Here is a 23,303-nt window from a genome sequence, read left to right as displayed (position 1 = left end):
CTAAATTCTTATACCATGTTAACAACATAACCAAATAAAATTTACAAAAAAAAAACAACAAATAAAATTTCTTTCTATTGTATTAAAATTGAAATTTATGGTATTAACATTTAGTATAACAGTTATTGATATATTTTTGTTTATGTTGTTAACATTTTATTCCATATTTGTTTATTTTTTATTATGTTAATAGAATTATATGTAATATATTTATGTTTATGTTATTAACATTTTTAATTATGTGTTGAAATTATTGACAACATAAAAAATGTTAATTTCAAAAATTGTCAAACTTTTTATTTGTGTATAGATATTTGAATTTTTTTTAAATTTGTAAATGTTACTTTTGAGTGAAAATAAATTTTATAAACAAAATAAAATAAAATGACGTTTAACTCACCACATATTTTCCCACGTAGACTTCAGGCCTGATGTCGATGGAACTTGAGCTATTTTCTTTCGAAGTTTGTTATTTTAAATGTATATACATAAATTTTCACTCAATTGTTTTAGGTCGAATGTAAAAGTATTTGAATGAATGTTAGAGTATATGTTTTTGTTTGTGATGTTATTCTGTTAATGTTTTTATATATTATGACGTAGATTGATAAATGAATTAGATTCTAATATTGAATTAAAATATATAAAAAAAACTTATATTAGGAAAGAAACTGAAGAAAAATTTGATTTTAAAAGATTATGTATGCAAATAAATTATGAGTTTAATAGTAAATTGTAAGTTAAAATTTAAGTTAAAAATTAGAATAAGTACTAAATTAGATATTTCCTATCCCAGGATTAGTAGATGTATTGAAAAATCAGATTATGACTTCCAAAAGTAGTTTGGAAATGATTAAAATTGTCAGTTTCAGGGAGAATTGCAATAACAGTAAGGATTCAAGGATTCCACAGTTACAATAACTGCGAATCTTGATCCGTTAATAGTTGTATTTAGTATTTGTAAGTCCGGTTGTATGTATATGCTGTGAAGATTCGAATATTTGAAGGATATTTAATTTTCGTTCTTGCCAAGGTCCAGCTATTGGTAAAAATACAAATTTTCAATTCCCTTCCCTAAAATTTGGGAATCTTCTTCCAAAAATCGAAATTTAGCTGTCTCTGTTTCCAAATGGTACACAGGAATCTCAAAACAAAGATCAATGTAGAGGCCTTTAAACAACAAAAGAAAGGAAAAGTTGCTCAATAACCAAACAAATAGCCATTTTGACTCTAAATTCTCTTACCAGAAGATGCTAATCTCTTCAGCAAAAATCCAATGGACAAACAAATTAATTTTCGTTCAATTGTATTGTCGATTCCAATTTACGTATTTAAAAAAAAATGTAGTTGAACACAATCAAAAGAAGAAAAACAAAATTTTCAAACTTGACACAACCGACTCGATTAAATTTTCAAAACATAATAACCAAAATTTTTAATTTTTCCAAAAAAAAACGTTTGAATCAAATTTCCAAAGCATACATGTTAACAAAAATTTTCAAAATTTTAAATTTATAAAGTAGTGTTCAACCAACAACCAATGCCTCACAGTCCGGGACCCTATCAAGTTCTTCCAGACCTGCGGTAACCGTGCCTATAGGCTGGTCTACCCCATCGTCCAATAAATTGTCATTTTCCACTCCTGTTATGTTCTGTATCATCTGTTTGATTTGTTCTTTTTGAACTTCATTCAGTCCGGGAAGAGTGAATGAAGTGGTGGGTCTGTTTGATGTTGTCATTGTCAGTGCCTTATTCAATCTTTCCGTTATTTCTTCTATTGGATCGTCAGGCATGAGGGAACAAAAAAGGAAATTTCTTTCTAAACTAATGAAATACCTTGAAAAGAATTCTTAGAAATTTCACAAAAAAACTTTCTTTGTATTTATTTTTAATATAAACATTTTTTAAAAAAAACAATATCAATCGCTTAATTTATCTTTTTCTTTTTTCTTAAGTTTTAAATTTAAAAAATACAATTATTAAATAATCTTACAACAATAGCCGCAACATGTTGGTTGATGGGTGCTGTTCGATGCTTGTTGTTTTTTTTCTTCTTTCGCCGCCTTTTCCTATGTAATTCGCCTTTAATTTAACTGATAATATTTTATTGAGTGTTCCTTAGTTTTAATTTTCTTTACTAAAATTTATTTATGTTCTTTTAATTTTTCACTTATTTTGTTATTTATTTGTTCTTTTGTTTTAATTAATTTCTTTATTTTTAGTTTTCTTTACTTAAATTTATTTATGTTCTTTTAATTGTTCACTTATTTTGTTTTTTATTTGTTCTTTGTTTTAATTTTTCACATGAGTTTATTTCTTTATTTCAGTTTTCTTTATGTAAATTTATTTATGTTCTTTTAATGTTTTTTTTTTTTTTTAAAAAATTATCACTTATTCTATCTTAACAATTTTCCGCGTCCGCGGGCTTGGCTGGCATCGGCGCACGCTCGATCCTTTTTATCCTTTAGGGATTACTAAGGGGCCACTACCAAGGCTTGACTGTACGTATTTACCGAAAGGACTTTTTTAGGGTCCCTGCTCGGGCGCCAATTAACTTTAAATTAATAAAGTTTTTTAAAAAAATAATTTTTTTATTGTGGGTTTTTACCGCACAACTTCTTTATTATTCAATGGTAAAAGTACAAGTGAATTATTCTTACAAACTACCCTAAACAGCAACCACAGGTTTCTTACTCGTTGGCTGATCACGCCACTCTTCCATGCTGACTCGTGTAGCCGCTAGACATGGTGTCAGCACTTTTGATGGGAACAAAGCTACGTTGTGTCTGGATTGTTGTGTAATTGTAGATGCAACGTAAGCTTTGTTGACTGTGAGAATTATTTTATTTTTTTAAACATATTTCAACATATTTGGTGTTAACTTATATATTATTGATCCTTATGAAATTCTAAGTCGATTGAGCCATGTCCGTCTGTCTGTCCGTCTGTGTAAAACACGCTCACGTCCAAAATACGCAAACAAACTTAGTAGAGTCGCAAGAAAAATGTTTATTATTGTCCTAAGCAGTTTGGTATTGAAAATCAGCGAAATCGATACAGTGGAACCAAAGTTATGAATTAAAACGTGGGACAACCTCAAAAAAAAATTGATAATTTTCACATATTTTTGGACATTTTTTGTAAATATATTGCAGCTAATATCATAAAACTTTGCACTCGTTACTTTTATGATAAAAGGAGTAATTCCGGCGAAATAATAACAATCGGTCCAAGATTTCTCCTAGCCCCCATACAAATTTCTTCCCGAAATATGGTTCTATGGTCTATAAATGCCTTCAAAATAGGAATCTCCACATGAAATTCAGCAAAAATAAGTTTCGTGGTAACGAAATTATATTACAAAATTTTTCGTGGATCGGCCCATATTTGACCATAGCCCCCATATAAAGTACACTTCCGAAAATCTCTTAAATAAGCATAAATGTCTTATAAATATCGCTATCAAGTTGAAATTCGACATGAATAATCCCCATATATACCAAAATCCCATATAAGGACCACTTCCGAAAAACACAATAACCTACATAAATATCTAAAAAATATCAATATCAAAACAAAATTTCACACACATCCATAGTTTATATTTAGAAATCATACTACTGGATTTTGTGAATATCGGTCCATATTTGACCATAGCTCCCATATAAGGTCCACTTCCAAAAATCAGTTAAGTACTCATAAATATCTTATAAATACATTTATCATGCTAAAATTCCACACAAATTATACTCTAATATATAGATATCACTGTTCCAAATTTTATGCAGATTGGCCGATAATTGGTCATAGCTCCCCTATAAGGCCCATTTCCGAAAAAAGATATTAACCTTAAAAAGTATTAAAAACATATCGATATCAAAATGAAATTACGCACAGATCCAGTAATTTGAATCCAGTAATCATACTTCTGGATTTTGTGAATATCGGTCCTTATTTAACCATAGCTCCCATATAAGGTCCACTCCCGAAAATCACTAATATCCTCATAAATTTCTTACAAATATAGTTATCAGGTTGAAATTCAAAACAAATTTATTCAATATATACAAAAATCGATGTACCAAATTTTATGATGATAGGCCCATAATTGGTCATAAACTCCATATAAGAACCACTTATGGAAAACACATGAACATGCACAAATATCCATAAAAATCTACACTCAACCAAAATTTTACACCGATAAGTAATTTGTATCCAAGAATCGTACTACAAGATTTTTTAAATATTGGTGCATAATTCGGCATAGCTCCCATATAAGGTCCACTCTTGTTAATAGCGTTGTTTATATGAAATTCTACAAAAATAGCCCTTAAATACTTAGGACCATAATAGGTCATAGCATCCATATATTTAACCAAAATGGTACACAGATCAGTAATTTGTATTCAAAAATCATAATACTGAATTTTGTGAATATTGGTCCATAATTGGCCACAGCTCTCATATAAATACATAAAAATCACGTAAAAATATTTTATGACAATCGTATCATAATAGGTCATAGCTCCCGGAAAAGTCCCACAACCAAATATTTTGAAATTTGTCTAAATATATTTGTATACCCTTTTTTATACTCTGTTTCTTCACTTGAGGTTAAAAGGGAAAAATGTTGATCCAAACGTATTAACTAATTATTAAGTATATAAATTGTTAAATTTCATTTCATGAGGTCCAGACTTAAACTCGACAACACTTCCTCTTTGCGCATGTGAAATTTCATTAAAATCGGACTAAGGGTTTAGAAGTTACAGATTTATTTCACTCTTTTTTTTCTCATACCACTGTGCGCCACTTTGACACTCAGATATTGTAGATCGTTTAACCCAGTTCCAACAAACTGTTAACGGTTACCTATATAAGAAAATAATAATTTACACGAAGATTTAGAAAAATTAAATTTAGACGACAATTTCTCAATTAAAAGACAATAATTAACTGTGTCAAACGTTCTAATAGGAATTTCAGTTATAAATTGCTGAATTAAATACAATTTTTTGTACATTTGAAATAAAATATCTTCTGCGTAAACTAGTCTTTCTAACAATTGTTATTATATTATTTCAGCTTTTATACCATCATATTTAGGTGGAGGGTATTTAAGATTCGGCACGGCCGAATATAGTACTTTTACTTGTTTTTATTTTACTTCGATTGGTGTAGCAAAGCTTACCGGTTTAGTTTATGCAAATTATTTAGTTTAAATAGAATTTAACACATTTTGAATGTAATACAACTTCAACCACTAACAGGTTGTATAAATCTAATGGGTTTAAAATCAATATGCAAATAAAGAATATACATACTTGATTTAGAAATAAATACTGGCAATAAATATATAAGTATGTACATTATAAATTCTATGTTTAATACACTGTTGCGTATGAATAATATTTAATTGAAATGCCAATAGTCATACGTAGTGAATGACAGCATTTCATTATACCTAAAACATTGATAAGGGCTGAAAATGTTAATTTTAATGTTAAAATATGCTTTAGAATTGATTAAAAAAATTACCAACATTAAGCTATATTATTAATAAAATAAAAAAAATTTTAAATCACACTCAGCGTTTAGAGAAACAAGGTTAAGTACTGATGAAAATTCAATAAAATTATTGCTATACAAACCTAAAGGCCACATTATTACGAAATTTCATACGGTTCGAACTCAGGTGTTTTCGAGTTGATTTACAGTTGTTCAGTTTCGTAGGGTTAATGGGGGCCAGTATATGGCCCTCAAATTTTGTCACCTCGGGTCTCAAATTTTTAAAAAGCAGCTATATTGGCGATAAAATTCTAAATAAACTAAAAAAAACTTCCTAACATTTATGTTGTCCTTATAAAAACTTGCACTCTTCCAGATTTGGAATATGTAAAAAGGGACTTATTTTTACGTTTCTTCCTAAAAATGTCCCCATAGTTTTTCTTTTGTAGAAAAAAAATTTCTTCGATCTATATACAATATGGTCCGGAAAGACTTAACTTAATGCAAAAGCGTGTAAAATAAATTTTGACTCTTTTAAGTGGACCTATCCAAACAATTAAAAAAAACTTTGTTATCATATCATTAACGTTTAAAATTTTATATTTTTCTTCATGGAAAATCACCATATTATAATTTTTTTAGTTGTGAAGGAAATTATTCCTAACTTAATTATAATTAATTATAATTAACAGCGATATAGAATATATAAGTATTTGTTTTATTTTTTAGAAAGAGGACATAAGGGAAACAGTGCCACCATTAGGGATGCTATTTGAAATTTCACATACAGGAACTCCGACAATTGACACCAATGTTTTGCCACATTTAAACATGGAATCTTTTATATGTACATCTTCTATATATATAAAAGAGTAAAGTTACTGACTGAATGAATGACTGAATGATTCATCATCGCACAGCCCAAACGACTGAAGCTAGAATCATGAAATTTTAACTGTGGGTTCCTCCCTGCCCAAAACGATCAACTAAGAAGGGATTTTTGGAAATTCGAACGTTTAGGGGGTAAAAAAGGGTAAAAACGGGTAAATTCGGTAACCTTATATGTTCAAAAGTAATAAAGATACAAAAAAACTTAAAATTGCATGTTACTCCATTCAAAAAATAGGCTGACAGTTGTTTCGTACTTTTTCGAAATTCGAATCTTTTAAGGGAAGAAAACGGATAAAAACGACTTTTTAAAAAACCGGTTTGTCGGTTAACCGAAAATTGGCATTTTTTAAAAAACCGGTTTTTCGGTTAACCGACGTCGAAACCGGTTAACCGTCATATATATGTAGGAAACATAAAATGTCCAATAAAGTATATACAGCATTAAATTTTTTAATTTTTAGTAGTCAGGAATGGTTAATATTAAATAACTATAAATATACAAAAGTGCTAAGTCCATTTATTTTGTAAAAATTTTAAAATTATTCCTCTTCCTCTTAGCTGGGATTTTATTATAAAAAACTCCATTATCAGATTTCATAAATATTTCAAATAATGGATTTTAGAACGTTTTTTGTTCCTGTAATAACTCTGTAAAGCTAATGAAATGATTAATAAATTAAAATTTTAAGAACAAAACACACTAATGAAGTCAAATTTATTGAAGGAAGGTATGTACATCGAATTCAATTTAACATTTGGTAAGATCATCACTAAGTTTTTAATGAATCATTAGTAAGATTTAGCCTAAACTTATAGAAATATGCGGAATTTAATTTTACTTTTTAATAGGTTCATTATGTGAAATTTATTCTGAAAAAGTTTTTAAGTAAACTCATCGTCCTGTACTATTCAGAATTATTGTAATTCTTAAAGATATTAATCTAAAGAGGTTTGTATTGTAAATCAGCAGTTTAGGTTTCAAATCAGACCAATAATGTGTATGCAATGAATATTAAAAATGCACAAAACGTGAGATTTATAAATTTTAATCCCAAATTTTAAAAACCGGTTAACCGAGTGATAAAAACCGGATAAACCGGTTAACCGAAAATCAACATTTTAAATTAACCGGTTCGCAAAAAACCGATATTTCGAAGAAAAACCGGTTTTTCGGTTAACCGATTAACCGATTTACAAACACTACTTTTAAACCAATAAACATAGAATCAAATTTTAAATCGTATTCTTTACTTATCAAAAAATAAAAAATATAAGTTTGGTACTTTTTGGAAATTCGAAACCTTAAGGGATAAAAATTGTGTTTATTTTTGGTACTTTTTTAACATTTTAAATTATTTCAGTTTCGGGTATAATATTTAGGTAGCAAAATGTGAGAACTGAACTATAGGTACTTTTTGATTCATCTAATGATACTTTTTAAATTTTATATGACAATGGACTTAGAAACATGAAATTAAGCATATATGGTCCTAAGTGAGTGAGAATTCTAAGGGGAGACTTTCTGGTACTTTTTCTTTATTCGAATTGTACTTTTTGAAATTTCTTCACCAATGAACCTAGGAACATGAAATAAAGCTTACATGGGCCCGAGTGAGTGGGAATCCACAAGTGGCTGCTTTTTGGTACTTTTTCTATATTCTAATGGTACTTTTTGAATTTTCTGTAATAATGGACATAAAAATATGAAATTAAGAGTATATAGTGAAAATTCTAGGGGTAGACTTTTCGGTACTTTTTCTTTATTCGAATAGTAATTTTTGTAATTTCTTCACCAAGGAACCTAAAGCCATGAAATTAAGCTTATATGGACCAGAGTGAGTGGGAAACTACAAGTGGGGGATTTTTGGTACTTTTTATATATTCTAATGGTACTTTTTTAATTTTTTGTACTAATGGACATAGAAATATGAAATTAGGCGAATATGGTCCCAAGTGAATGAAAATTCAAGGGCATACTTCATGGTACTTTTTCTTTATTCGCATGGATACTTTTTTGAATTTCCTATAATAATGGACCTAGAGTTTCCAAAAAATCGAAGAATTTCAAAACCGCAGTTTCGGTTTTAAAAAATTAAAAACCGATCGGTTTCGGTTTTGTGATAATTTATTAAATATTAAGTATTATAGAAACAAAATTATTTGATAATATAGGAAATGATATACAAATCTAAAATTCAAACTTGACGGGTTATGGTTTAGTGAATGCGAATTTAAAAGTGATAATCAAGGGTACTATTTCCTTATTGCAATGGTACTTTTTGAATATTTTATAATAATAAACCTAAAAATTTAAAACTAGGAACACATTTTGCATTTTCTATAATAATGGACCCAGAAATATGAAATTAGACATTTACAATTAGATTCACAAAGTGAGACTTGATAGTACTATTTCTTTCTACTAATTGGGGTGGCGAAGCGCACCGGGTCAGCTAGTATCTTATATTTAAGTATTTATTATACAATAAGTATTTAAAAATAAATGTAAAAAATAAGGAAATTATTATTTACTTAAATTAGCAAATCGTACACGAACGGTATCAAATTGACAACGGTCTGGTGACACTGTTCGCGTACAATTTGTACACATACGGGGTTGATACGCTATTGACACCGAATGGTGTCAAATCGTACACAGATGTGGTCATTTTTTCGCAGTGTGTAAATATTTTGGTGTTTAACGGAATTTCTTTACAATTTCGGTTTTTTTGTGAGCCGCTTAATTTAATTTCGGTTAAACGGCTTACCCGGAGTTCATCAATCGGATAACCGGGTTTTAAAGTCTTGCACTACAATCAATAGATTTCATGTCTGGGTTTATATTTTTATTGATAGTCATTGTTATAAACATTACATAATACTTATTATGTTAGTTAATATTACTTAAACACTAAAACATGAAATCTTTTACGAGCCCAAAAATAATCGACTTTGAATTTGAAAGTTCAGACAGTTTTCGTATTTTTTTCGCCGAAAAACTGATATTACTCCTGGCTTCCGAAAAAAAGTTCCTTAGGGAACTTATAAAGCGGTTATAAGTCTTAACAAGGACAGCTTTAAAGCGGTAACACTTTAGAATTTAACATATATTTTATCGAAATTTTTGAATTTACTTTAAATGTTCCAAAATTGGTAACAGTTTTAAATACTTCGATGTATTCCAAAGCAGTCATAGCATTATTTGCTAACCCTGGACTAAATATGAACTTTGTGGCCGAAATTCCAAAAAATATGAAAATTGTTTTTTTTTTAGGAATTGCGGAATTTGTTTTTATTTACGTATATTTGTTTCGACTTTTACAATTGGTATCAATATATTAACGAACAAACCTTTTATTGAATATTAGATATTTGTGTGTTCTCCAATTAAACAATTTTTGTCTCAATATAGAATAACATGCTCGTCCATCACCTATCAAAACTCGACATAGTCTAAACGACAGAATCCATAAATACTTCTTGGTCAGATATCCAAAAATGTGTGGGTTAAAATACACTAAAAACACTGTACGTATTTACAAAAGCTCCATTTTTCATAAGCTTGTGGACAATAAAACAAAAAAAGTTAAGCATAATTTACTTAATGTGAAGATTTTTGCTTGTCTGAAAATACACCCAGAGTATCTGGCGGTAATCGAACCTGCAATACTCCTATTTATAGCTCATCATATTATCGTATTTTCTATCATCTGCCTTAAGGGGAGCGGCAGTTTCATTAAGCCTGACAATGTCCGATAAAAAATCACACCCAATCTACTCAGTAAATGGCTTAATAATGTACAGTAGGGTGGCCCCAAAATTAAAGTTGCGGATGTTCCCACCTAAAATGAAAATTTGATTCATTCTAAGACTACGTTTTGAATTTTTTTCGTCCTGGGGTCAATATTTGGCGAGCTGGATCGAAGGTTAAAAAGGTCCTTTTTTGAGGTTTTTTACATTTTTTCCATATTTCTTCCAAAGGAAGTATATGTAAATTTGGTATCATATGAAAGGTCTTTGAGACACGCATTCAATTGGTTAAAAGAAATTTAAAAAAAAAAAATTTAATTAAAAAATTTTCGACAAAATTTTATTTTTTTTTCATTTTTTCATAGAATTTATTCAAATACATAGATGAAATTTCTTGATCATAAACATCATGTAATTTCACCGAAATGGTTTTATTCGTTTTTTAAAATTCAGTCCAGTTCAATGTTTATTCAAATTTGTTTAAACCCAATTTCATCCCTATCTGACAATCTCTGTATACTCAATTCATAGTATATGTAATGGGCATCAAAATAACTCAAATTTTATAAGCTTTCCATCGATGTATAATTTCGTATAATTTTTTTTTGTTACACTACGAGTATTTAAATTTAAGCTAAGACATTTACTATACATCGCGCTATAATGATTATTTTAATGTTATTCCTTTGGAATGTTGTTGTTAATTTTAAGTAACATGTGAAAAACTGCTTATTACATATATTTTTACATTGTTTAGTATATTGTTTGCTAAATGAGAAATATTAATTAACAGTTAAAACTTAAAAATATAAATTCATAGAAAATATTTTAATATTAACATAATTTTTTCATATATATTTATTTACAAATTCGTTTACATGAGTTTATTCTATTAGCAATATAAGAAGGTCTATTTTTTTTCGATTACTGATAGCATGGATTGACTGACAAAATGTACAAATCGTTCTGTATTTTGTGAATGACATAGAAAATCTGAAATTAGTAATATATTATTAAAATATCACGATTTTATACATAATAGCTTAACCAAAGATAAAATAATTTTCTAGTAAAAAGTTTAATTTTATTATCGCGATTTTTATGAGAATTTATAATGCTTTACCTGGACTATCTATAATGTTGCTTGAGTCGTTGTATTTCATTAATTGTTCTGTTGACTAAAATTGAATGCAAGGGGGCTCTGAGAAGGCTACCTATTTCCAATCTATTAAATCCGTGTACGATTGACAATTAAAATTGAGTGTTGGAATTGTGAATTGACGAAGTATATAATAAATAATAAGTATATAATAAATATGTAGTATGAAAACTATTTTTGTTATAAAAATGATTTGTTATTACATTTATTATCTCCCAACCTACACAATCATGTCTGATATGCCCTTTGAATTTTTCTTTAATAAAATTAAAATAAATAAAATTGGTATTGTTGACAACAGTGTTCTAAAATGTGTTACGTTGCAATGTATTATTTCCAATCAAAATGTAAAATGTTATTTTTTTGGTTGTTATGCCCTTTTGATTTTAAGGTGACCATATATAAGATTTTTTGTAAAAATTAAAAAAAAAGAGAAAAAATTTTCTCTTAAAATTTTACTAGTTGTCAATGATTTTATACAAATTCTTCATTACTTTAAAAATAAACGACAAAAAACAACAACATTCAACAGAAAATTATTATTATTATTATGGAATAATGTTTCAGCTTAAATTTAAATATTCGTAGTGTAACAAAAGAAAAGTATACGAATTTATACATCGATGGAAAGCTTATAAAATTTGAGTTATTTTGATGCCCATTACATATACTATGAATTGAGTACAGAGATTGTCAGATAGAGATGAAATTAGGTTTAAACAAATTTGAATAAACATTGAACTGGATTGAATTTTAAAAAACTATAAAAACCATTTCGGTGAAATTACATGATGTTTATGATCAAGAAATTTCATCTATGTATTTGAATAAATTCTATGAAAAAATTAAAAAAAACTAAAATTTTGTCGAAAATTTTTAAAATTTTTTAATTAAAAATTTTTTTTTTAATTTCTTTTAACCAATTGAATGCGTCTCTCAAAGACCTTTCATATGATACCAAATTTACATATACTTCCTTTGGAAGAAATATAGAAAAAATGTAAAAAACCTCAAAAAAGGACCTTTTTATCCTTTGATCCAGCTCGCCAAATATTGACCCCAGGACGAAAAAATTTCAAAACGTAGTCTTAGAATGAATCAAATTTTCATTTTAGGCGGGAACATCGATACCTTATTTTTTCTCCATACAAACGGGGCCACCCTAATGTACAGAGTTCCAATTAATTTAGCGTCGGTTTCGGTCAACAATAAGTTATAAGGCATTAGTGCACCTTTAGTGCAGACGTTGATGGATTTAGTTTTTGTTGACCGGTGGAACACTGAAAGTAAACAGATGAGGAAATTATGCGTATAGCCAAGAGCTATTAGTTGAGCTTAGAGCCCTATGGAATGGGTGACCTTACTTATGGTAACAAGAGTAACTACCGACTGCCCAGCCCTAAGGCTCCGCGCACATAAGCTGTCGAATCCCGACAGAAAGACACACCAAATATTGTGAATTTTTCGGGATGCATTAGATGCTCTTGGATCTCATGTGGATTGGTAATGTCCCAAATTCGAAAATTGTATTTGTTGACTTACCAAAATGGGAAATGCACAAACAATGTTAGCATCAATTGCTGCTGGTTTATCAGCATGTATCAATGGAGTTTACGCGGTAACACAATTTACCAGGGTATAATGAACATAAATGTCTAAAAGTGAGCGCAGTATGACAATTTGTTTGATAGTTAACCCTTTTGTAAGTTGTATCGGTTTTAAAAACCACCCTTTATATTGTAAAACTTGCATAACACTTGTATAAAATTTGAACTTTGGACATCGATAAAAGACAAACCAAAGCGAATTAAAAATTCCTGAACAACTTAGAATTTTGTGTGACCATAAGCAGAATGTCTACCCAGTGTTAATAAATTTGGAACAGATAAGGCCCGATAGCTTTACGAACATTTTTGTTTCTTCCCTGTTACAATATTTGTAGATCATATTATTTCCTACATAAACTTTAAGATAATTTTTACAAAGCATTAACAAGATTCGAGAAACATTTTGATACTCTCGTGAATGAATTTTACACGTCTCATTTCATTTTAACTAATTGTTTTAAAACGGCAATATCATTAAATTAGTTATTACTTTGACGGTAATGTCATTAAATTAGTCATTGCTTTTATATTACTTAAAATAATTACGAGTAAGGACTTTATAACTCATTGATCGAAAGAACCCATATAAGATGTTATCGTAAAAACAGAATGAGCTCATGCAAAAGTCTTATGAATAAGTACTTATATATCTATATATAAATAAGTCATTATTTTATTACTTCTACGTATAGCAGACTATATGTAGTAGTCATTGTAAAGTATATTATTCAGCTATTGCAAGACATTCCCAAGTTTTTTATGTGTGTGACAAATATTAACTAAATCTGATGAGCTATGATGAATTTTTGTTACCATATCACCTGAAATTAATGAATTCATAACCCATCAGTTCTAGGAGACAGTTGGTTCGAAGTAGTCAACGCATTGGATTCACATACTGGTTAAATAGCGTCAGTTACTTTATTAGTGTCAGTTACTTTATTAGCTACCTAACTGGTTACTTGATCAGCTACACTAATTATTTCAACATGTAGGGCTGATAATTGTCCTCAGCTAAAAAAATATATCATAGACAGTCTAATAAAGAATTGCCTGCAAACAAACCTTAGGCCGACAACTCTCCAATGGATTTCTTTATAAAGTGCAGTACAAAATAAATGTTCAAAGTGACTTCAAAATAGGTTACTAAGGGACACTAAGGAGACTATTGACTTTATGCTATGTTACATAGGATATCAGTATACTTAAGCAAGAATAAAAATAAACCGTATGAGAATTATATCTAAACAATTTTTATAAAACCGGTTTGTAAGAATTACTGAAAAAACGTTTAAACACTCCAGATTACTTAGAGACACTTAAGTGACAATTGTCTTTACGCTGGATTATTTGGGATGTAAAAAGTAATCAATTGTCTTCTCCCAATTATCTTATCTCTGCACTACAAAGAGCACATACATGTCAAATGACCAAAATATATCAATTTGGAGTCAGGTATACATAGACTACGTGCTTAACTGCTGGGAATAGTGTATGTAAAAACTTATTGCATGTAATTTATAGCCTTTATTTAATTTTCATAGCTTTACAATTATTAACATATCGATAAATCTCTGCCTCAATTAAAGTTTTAATAAATGGCAATTTAAATAATTATTTTACAAATTATTTTAAATTAGTTTCCATAATTATCGAAACCACAAATGTCAGCGCAATAAATGTCACTGCAATTATTACAAATGCATAAATGAAGAGTAGATGAATGTGTATAAAAATACAATATAAATTAAGGTATTGTTGCGATACAAGAGCAAAATAAAATTTAATGTTGATTTAGACATTTAACAAATTAGTTGTGCAACTGAAGCAGAAGATTTATTGCGAGTGTTAAAATATTATCGATAATGGTACTAGATAAAACTATACCACATATAGGGGAGTTCACAAAAATTCCCTTAAATCTTTTCTTTGCAATTGGATTTATTATAATGCGTTGGAAGCCCACTGAAAAACCTAAATGGTTACAATTTGTTTTAGTATCAATTCTTTTGTTTCATGTTGTGTTTGATGTATTCGCCATGTTAGCATATTTGGTATTTGAATCTCTGGAGACTTCAATTGAAAAAACAGCCTACATCATATACACCACATTTGCCTTGAATTCTCTTATGAAATTGGCCTGCTGTTTTTTCAATCTAAAAAAGTTGCATCAGGGCTTGAAGAATTTGGAAAAATATTATCCCAGAACAGTTAAGGAACGAGAGGATTATCGATTGGATGAACATTTAAAATTAATACAGAAATATAATGGTTACTTGACAATTTACCATTTTGGAGTGACTAGCATGTTTAATTGGTTTCCCTTGATACAATCTATAGTTTTGTACTATAGAAATGAAAATAGCCGTTTTCTGTATGCCTTGCCTTTTCCAATGGTCTATGTTATGAATGAACACAGTAGTATTGGCTATACAATTGCCTATATCACTCAATGTACTGGATCTTATTCGGCTTCTTGTATATTTCTCGGTTCGGATTTATTGCTTATAACCTGCGTTCATTTGATAAACATGAATTTCAAATATTTGGCCAAAATTATTCGAGAATTTAAGCCAACCGGTAATTTGAGTGATTTTAAGAAACTGAAGGGCTTTATTATTTACCATAATGATATTTTGAGGTGAGTATTGAAAATTAATATAAATATTAATCATAATTTCACAGACAGCCATGCAGATTGGTGTTCTCACGGCCAATTTATATACGCTGCATTACGATCTAGAATGCTCTATTTCTACAATGATCTTCAAACTAGAATATTAGAATTCTAGAGCTTTTATTCAATGTTTTATGTTCCACAACAATGTTATTAATACCCACAGATATGTTACAGTTTGAGAGGCACTACTGTTTGAGAGGCATTATACAACTTTAAACCAGCCGTTTAAATTCAAGTACAATTTCGTAACAATATATTTTACCTCAACACATGCGAAATGTTTTTGTAAATTTACACAATGACCATATTAGACAATGATGTAAATGTGGGGGATGACTAAATTACTATGGTAAGATCCCGAATATAGAAGAGAAATTGCTTCCAGAATTTGAGCAGACCTGTATGGAGAAGACTAATAGGCGTCCAACAGATCATATTATATTAGAACAAAACTTTGTAGTATTACTTATTCCAGTATCCAGCAAGGGAAATTTTACCAAGTGGTATTGAGAAGACTAATAAGGGATCCTCAATGGAAATATGGAATTGAATTCATAATTTTCATGCGCCTTTTACTCATGCAGCTTACGGACAATATAGTCTGTAGGAGATGTAGTGAGGAGGACGATATTTTGGTACATGAGTTTTACCTTTTGGTCGGATAAGAAGCAGATATTTACTAGGAGATATAATACATAATCTGGAGCATTCTAAGGGCTTTGATTGAAAAAAAGTATAACAAAAACCAAACTAAATTTTCAATGTAGATAGAAAATGTTAGACTACCGGGATAAATCTTTTTAGAGTTATAAATCGCAGTAGAAAACTGTATTTTCATACCCTTCACCTTCGTGAGAAGGGTATATACATATAAGTTTGTCATTCCGTTTGTAATTTCCACAATATAATTTTCCGACCCTATAAAGTATATATCGAGGGTTTGTATTCAAATAGTGCTATACGACATTTTCTCGAAAATGAGTTTTTTATAGTAACGTATTCCCTGACTAATTTCCAATGGTTTTTTTCATAAAATTTGTATTGTGCTATCTAACACACAATTTATTTTATTAGTAAAAAAGTGCTATATGCATATTAAATATTCGTGTATATAATAAAATATTAAAAGTGTTTTTTATAAAATATAATATATATTACACCGTACGACACTCAATATTAGACAAGAACCGGATTATATACGTCTAAAACTAGAAATTAACTGCGTTTTCAGTTTTGCATTTCGTGATCCTGTTTCCTTTGAAAAGAACTTCAAATTTTCAGAGGAGTAAATTTTTGAAAACATGTTTTAAAATACTTCTGATCATCCTATTATGTCAAATTTAATGTCACATGATCAAGGAGGATTGTAAAATATTTTGTATTATTTTGATTTTATCCTGTCAGGATCAAAAGATGTTAAAAATGTCCTTTCAAATGTTTATCCTTGAATATTCTTTTAGATTTCCAATAATTTTTTTTCAAATATAGTGAGTTAAAGATCCAAATATTGAATACCACATGCCACAATTTCATCATTCTATCTTCACTACTTAAGTGTTAAATAATATTTTAAATTTGCATTATTTGATTTTTTATATTTTATTTTAATATTTCATTCGAAAAAATATAACAAAAACCGTTAATAAACAAGTAAAATGGTAAAGTCGGGCAAGTCCGATCAACCAACAAAATGAATTCCCTACAGCCTACATTTGAAACGTTTTGGAGTATGTCCTGAGAAAGTAAGCATATTTGTTTAAAGACCCACGTATCACAGCTTCCTACAAAAAGAAATTCTGTGAAAATTCTAGAAAGCTGATTAGCTTTATGTACAAACTTTCTTACAACTACTAAGTTCTTCACGTATGTAAAACTATGACCTATTCAACTAAGCAAATAATAAAAACTCGTGTTATAGGACCCATAAACTACACCACCATGAATGTTCAATCAAGTGATTGTGCCAGCTGATTGGCCGTTTATGAGCTTGTAGTATGATTGTACCAGCTGCTGGTGCTTTATCAAAAATAGTTTGATATTTTTTTTTATTGTACCAGTATGATTTAATCGAGTGTTGTAAAATTAGCTCATAAAAGTTAAATAAAACCTAGCTTTCTTTTGTTTTCTAGCAATTACTTCATCCAAACGCGTTTTTTTTACTCCTTTTTCGTTTTAGGATAATAGCAATAATAAATGCATTACAAATTTTATCGTTATTCATTACAACCTTTTCCACACAAGTTTTGGTAAAGAATTTATTTTGTACCAGCATGCTGGTGTAGAGTGTGTGTCCAGCTTAATTGCACAATCACTTGATGGCACATCATTGATGGTGTTGTGTATGAGCCCTATTACTTACATAAAAACCTTAAAGTTATTAAAGCTCATTCTTATTTTTGTTCAAATAGTCCTATCTGCTTATTTCACTTTTAGAATCGAAAAAACTTCAACTTGTAAAAAGTGCTATCTAACATATAAGCACGAATATCAAGAGTTAATAAAATCTTAAAATATGTAGGATTTAGACGTCGTTTTTAAATAACATTGTAAAATAAACTTTAGTTATTACTCTTATAGTTAAAGAAAAAAACAGTTTTTTCGCTCTACTGTAAAATGTTGATTTTCCTTATAGCACTATTTGAATATAAACCCTCGATATATTCCGGATCCTTATAGATAGCGGAGTCGATTAATCCATGTCCGTCTGTCTGCTTGTTGAAATCAATTTTCTGAAGGCACCAGATATCTTCGGGATCCAAATCTTCCATAATTCTATCAGACATGTTTTCGAGAAGTTTCGTATTTAAAATCAGCAAAATCGGTCCATAAATGGCTGACGTATGAGGAAAAAACCAGGACAGCCTCTATTTTTGACCTATATCTGGATTACTAAGTCATTAATATAGACACTATGGATATCTAATGATAGATATTTCAAAGACCTTTGAAAGACAAATACTTGAATTTTTTTCATCAACTGAATTTTAAGTGCGATAGAGCCAAAATAATAGGACCTCTAAAAAATTTATTTATTAATGTTTCTAGTTTCTGAAAAAATGTTTGGAAAAAAGGGTAAAACATATATGGACAAAGATATGTGGAAATACGTTGACCCACCTCAGCGAACATCCGCTGTTAATACCATGATATGACCGAAACTAATGGAACTAAAAATACGAAATTTGCTCCTAATATTTTATAATAATAAAAATATGATGATATAAATGTGAGAAAATTTAAAAAAAAATTAAAAAAAAATTTGTTTGGTCAAGTTGTAGAAAAATTTGATGTGTTCGTGGTGAATATGTATGAATTGACACAGTCGAATAAAACACACTTGTGTGTTAAAAGAGTCCTCATGCATACATATTTGTGGAAATATTTGAAAAAATAATTGACAATCACGTGGAATTTAGCAAACAATTTTTGTCTTAAATTCCTGGCCACCACTGTATAGACCATAGTAAATTGGACATACAATGGGTCAAAATCGGAAAAAATATTTTTTAACCCGAATTTTTTTTCACAAAAAAAATTTAAAAAACAAAAATTTTTTTTTAAATTTAAAAAAAAGAAAATTTAAAAAAAAAATTTTGTTTACCTAAAAATATTTAAAATGAGTTTTTTAAAAAATTTCACGGATAATATTTTTGCGGAACATTTTAACCCCTTAAATCCCTGTTTTAATGGTGTTTGTTGTTCTTTTTTAAAAGAAGGACAAAAAGACCCATGCCTTGGGCATTTAGAGGGTTAACATATTATACAAAAATGTTCTTCGTAACATTTTACATAAATTTGCTGAATACATTTTATACCTAAAATGTTCTTTAAAATAAAATTCTTAATAAATGCGAAATTAACCATATGCTCTCTTTTGTTATGTCTTTTTTCTGACTTTCTGGTTGAATTTTCCGTTTTGATGTATTCAGGGACTTATAGTAAAATTTCACGTATATTTTTTGCACTTTTTTAAAAGAAGGACAAAAAAAGACCCATGCCTTGATGATTTAGAGGGTTAACATATTCTACAAAAATATTCTCCGTAACATTTTACATAACTTTGCTGAACACATTTTATACCTAAAATGTGAGGATCACATGGTTTCTTATGACGATAAACAATAAGAATGTGCCAGAGTTGGGATACTTTAACCCCCCCTGAAATGAAATTCAGATGTAAACTTTCAAAACGCCGATACACGTGTATTTTTTGTTGTCTCCTCTATCAAATTGGTCGGACCTTGTAATTTTGGAAAAAATTTGAGTTTGTTGTATAGTGTAATTTGGTGAATGGTATATAAGATTCGGCACAGCCGAATTAGCTCTCTTACTTGCAATAATCAATATTACGCAGATATATTATTATCCAGAGTTCATAACTACTAGATTACAGTTTTCATTCTTTTACTTTCAGAACTGTTGAGCTCATTGACGATACCTTCAATATATCAATTCTCCTCAATTATCTGGGTACTGTTACAATTATATGTCTGATTGGATTTCAATTGGTGGCCGGAACCAACCTTTTGGATTTAGTTAAATTTCTATCGTTCCTCATTTCGGTATTGACTCATGTCTATTTCATATCAACATTTGGAACAGACATGATGGAATTGGTTAGTTCTATATGAAATTTAATATATTTTAATATTATTATTACTTATTGTCTCCTTAATATTTAGAGCTCCCATATAAGTGAGGCCTTCATGCATCATTCATGGTATGATGGTCATATTCAATATCAGCGTGCCTTGACTCTGCCCATTAGGCGCAGTCAAAAGCCTGCACATTTAAATGCTTTTAAGTTTTTCATTATATCTATGGAAACTTTTCAATCGGTGAGTAGCTAAGTTACATTAAATGTTCTGTAAATTATTAATAATATTTTGTATTTCTTTCTAGTTGGTCAGTATTTCATATCAATTTTTCACCATGATCAAAACTAGTTACGTTGAGGAATAATTGAACTCTTTCGAATAAACTAAAATATTAAGATAAAGTAGTGAAATTAGCATGTATTTTTTGATGATTTATGTATTCAAATCTATATAAATAAAAATAAAATGTCGTTTGTTGGTCAGTTGAAAACGGCTAGACCGATTTGAAAATTTTTTTTAAATGTTCTTCATAGCCTTTTTTGATTTATCTAAAATCGGAAAACGACTGCACCGATATGACAAAATTTTTTTTATATGTTCGAAGTAATCCAATTTAAAGTTTTATTGAAAAATTGACCACGTCCACATTTACTTTTTGCGATATATCTAAAATAGCAGAACGCGTGGACAAAAGTTTCTTACAGAAAAAAAAATTGTCCACGCCCACTAATACGCCCACTTGTACCCCACTTTTATTAAATCGTTGGTTAATTTTATCCGTTGGATTGTTCCGTCTTCGCCACTACTCTCCAAAACATTCAAAGTACACATCAATGTCGTTTCTTTCCATTCCGTGAAATCGATCAAATACATCTGCAAATATGTGACCAAAGGCAATGACATGGCTGTGATTGGAGTTATTGCTTAAAATTCCAACGATGAAGTCACTCAATTTCAAATGGGCCTCTATGTCAGCAGTAACGAAATAATTTGGCGCATTTTTTCATTTGCCATTCATGAAAGACATCCTACTGTTGTTTATTTAACCGTACATCTGAAAAATGGTCAAAGAGCGTACTTTACTGAGGAGAATGTATTACAACGATTTCTCTTAGCTGAAAATCTCAGCTCTTTAATGATCGTGAACAACACGAACGCCATATACAACATTGACCAGATTTTTTGACATTTGCCCGAACTCCGTAATGCCAATATATTACAAATTTATTCGCGAATGAAATTTCAAAGGCGGAAATAAGGAAATCCAGTTCCAGGTTTTCCTCTTTTATTTTCCACCGAGACATTAGGTCGCATTTACACAGTCCATCCAAGAAACGATGAATGTTTCTATTTGCGATTGTTATTAGTCAACGTTCGTCGCCCAACATCATTCCAAGACATGCGTGTCAACGCTTGCGATTTTTAGAGAATGACACTCATTGGGAATACACATTTAGGGATACTGCGCTTTCATCAAATATGAATATTTTTTTCGATAATTATCACAAAATGCTGCGCATCCAATACCGACTTATTTGTGGAGCAAATGCAAAGATGTCATGTGTGATGATATTTTGCATCATATGTGTATGAGAACGTCAAATCCAAATTTGCAACTGAGGGAAGAAATTTACAACGAAGCTTTGATATTAATTGAGGACATGTGCTTAATGATGTCGAACAAGGTATTGTCTGAGTTAGGCATGACAGCTCCCAATCTTCCGATGCACGACGCATTTAATCAAGAGTTGCGATGCGAAAAACAATATGAATGTGATGGCTTGAGGGAATCAGCTGAAACAAATATCAGTACGACACTCTTATGAATGTTGTGAAAGATGGAACTGGAGGGATATCATTTTGGACGCGCCCGGTGGAACTGGAAAAAATTTTTTGATCGCGTTGATTTTGGAAATTATACACTCGCAGAATTATATTGCACTTGCTTCATCAGGAATTGCAGCTACGTTATTGGAAGGCGGTCCAACTGCTCATTCAGCACTTAAGTTGTTATTGAATATGCAAATCAATGAAAATGTTCCGTTATTTTAGTGTACTCTTTTTTCGTGACGTCAGCAATGATTGTTTTCTTATGTTTTGAAAGTAAAATGAAATTTCAAAACAAATAAAAATATATGTAAATAAAAAAATTAATTAAACATTAAAATGTGGTGTGCAGTCAAAAATTGCAATAATAATAATAACTAGGTGGCCGAAATTCGACCACGCTTTTTACCACTTTTATGGAAAGAATTCTAGAGAAAATAACCAGGCACCTCCATATAAGAACTTCTTCAGGAAAACACATTACCCTGCACAAATATCCATACAAATCTACACTACTACAAGATTTTTTAAATATTGGTTCATAATTCGGCATAGCTCCCACATAAGGTCAACTCTTGTTAATAGCGTTGTTTATATGAAATTCTACAAAAATAACCCTTAAATACTTAGGACCATAATAGTTCATAGCATCACCAAAATAGTACACAGATCAGTAATTTGTATTCAAAAATCATAATACTGAATTTTGTGAATATTGGTCCAGCTCTCATATAAATACATAAAAATCACGTAAAAATGTTTTATGACAATCGAATCATAATAGGTCTTAGCTCTCGCATAAGTCTCACAACCAAATATTTTGAAATTTGTCTAAATATATTTGTATACCCTTTTTTGTACTCTGTTTCTTCACTTGAGGTTAAAAGGGAAAAATGTTGATCCAAACGTATTAACTAATTATTAAGTATATAAATTGTTAAATTTCATTTCATGAGGTCCAGACTTTAACTCAACAACACTTCCCCTTTGCACATGTGAAATTTCATTAAAATCGGACTAAGGGTTTAGAAGTTACAGATTTATTTCCCTCTTTTTTTCTCATACCACTGTGCGCCACTTTGACACTCAGATATTGTAGATCGTTTAACCCAGTTCCAACAAACTGATAACGGTTACCTATATAAGAAAATAATAATTTACACGAAGATTTAGAAAAATTAAGTTTAGACGACAATTTCTCAATTAAAAGACAATAATTAACTGTGTCAAACGTTCTAATAGGAATTTCAGTTATAAATTGCTGAATTAGATACAATTTT

At 29.6% G+C, this 23,303-nt stretch overlaps 1 protein-coding gene across 1 annotated transcript; it reads left to right on the top strand.

Annotated features, from left to right (window-relative positions):
• The first annotated feature begins 14,783 nt into the window (after nt 1–14,783).
• On the top strand, nt 14,784–20,560 carry LOC135956068 (odorant receptor 67a-like). Its single transcript, XM_065506556.1, has 4 exons — nt 14,784–15,559; nt 20,013–20,214; nt 20,281–20,436; nt 20,501–20,560. The coding sequence occupies exons 1-4, from the start codon at nt 14,784–14,786 to the stop codon at nt 20,558–20,560; spliced, it is 1,194 nt and encodes a 397-aa protein (XP_065362628.1).
• The last annotated feature ends 2,743 nt before the right edge of the window (nt 20,561–23,303 follow it).

Source organism: Calliphora vicina, chromosome 3 (assembly GCF_958450345.1).
Source record: "Calliphora vicina chromosome 3, idCalVici1.1, whole genome shotgun sequence".
Lineage (NCBI taxonomy): Eukaryota > Metazoa > Arthropoda > Insecta > Diptera > Calliphoridae > Calliphora > Calliphora vicina.
The sequence above is the reverse complement of the archived record's forward strand: the minus strand, read 5'-3'. Positions and strand labels throughout refer to the sequence as shown.

Coding starts and splice junctions, on each gene's coding strand:
- LOC135956068 (XM_065506556.1), top strand. CDS start 14,784: ATGGTACTAGATAAAACTATACCACATATAGGGGAGTTCACAAAAATT. Junction 15,560..20,012: donor TACCATAATGATATTTTGAG/GTGAGTATTGAA, acceptor TTTTACTTTCAG/AACTGTTGAGCTCATTGACG. Junction 20,215..20,280: donor GAACAGACATGATGGAATTG/GTTAGTTCTATA, acceptor CTTAATATTTAG/AGCTCCCATATAAGTGAGGC.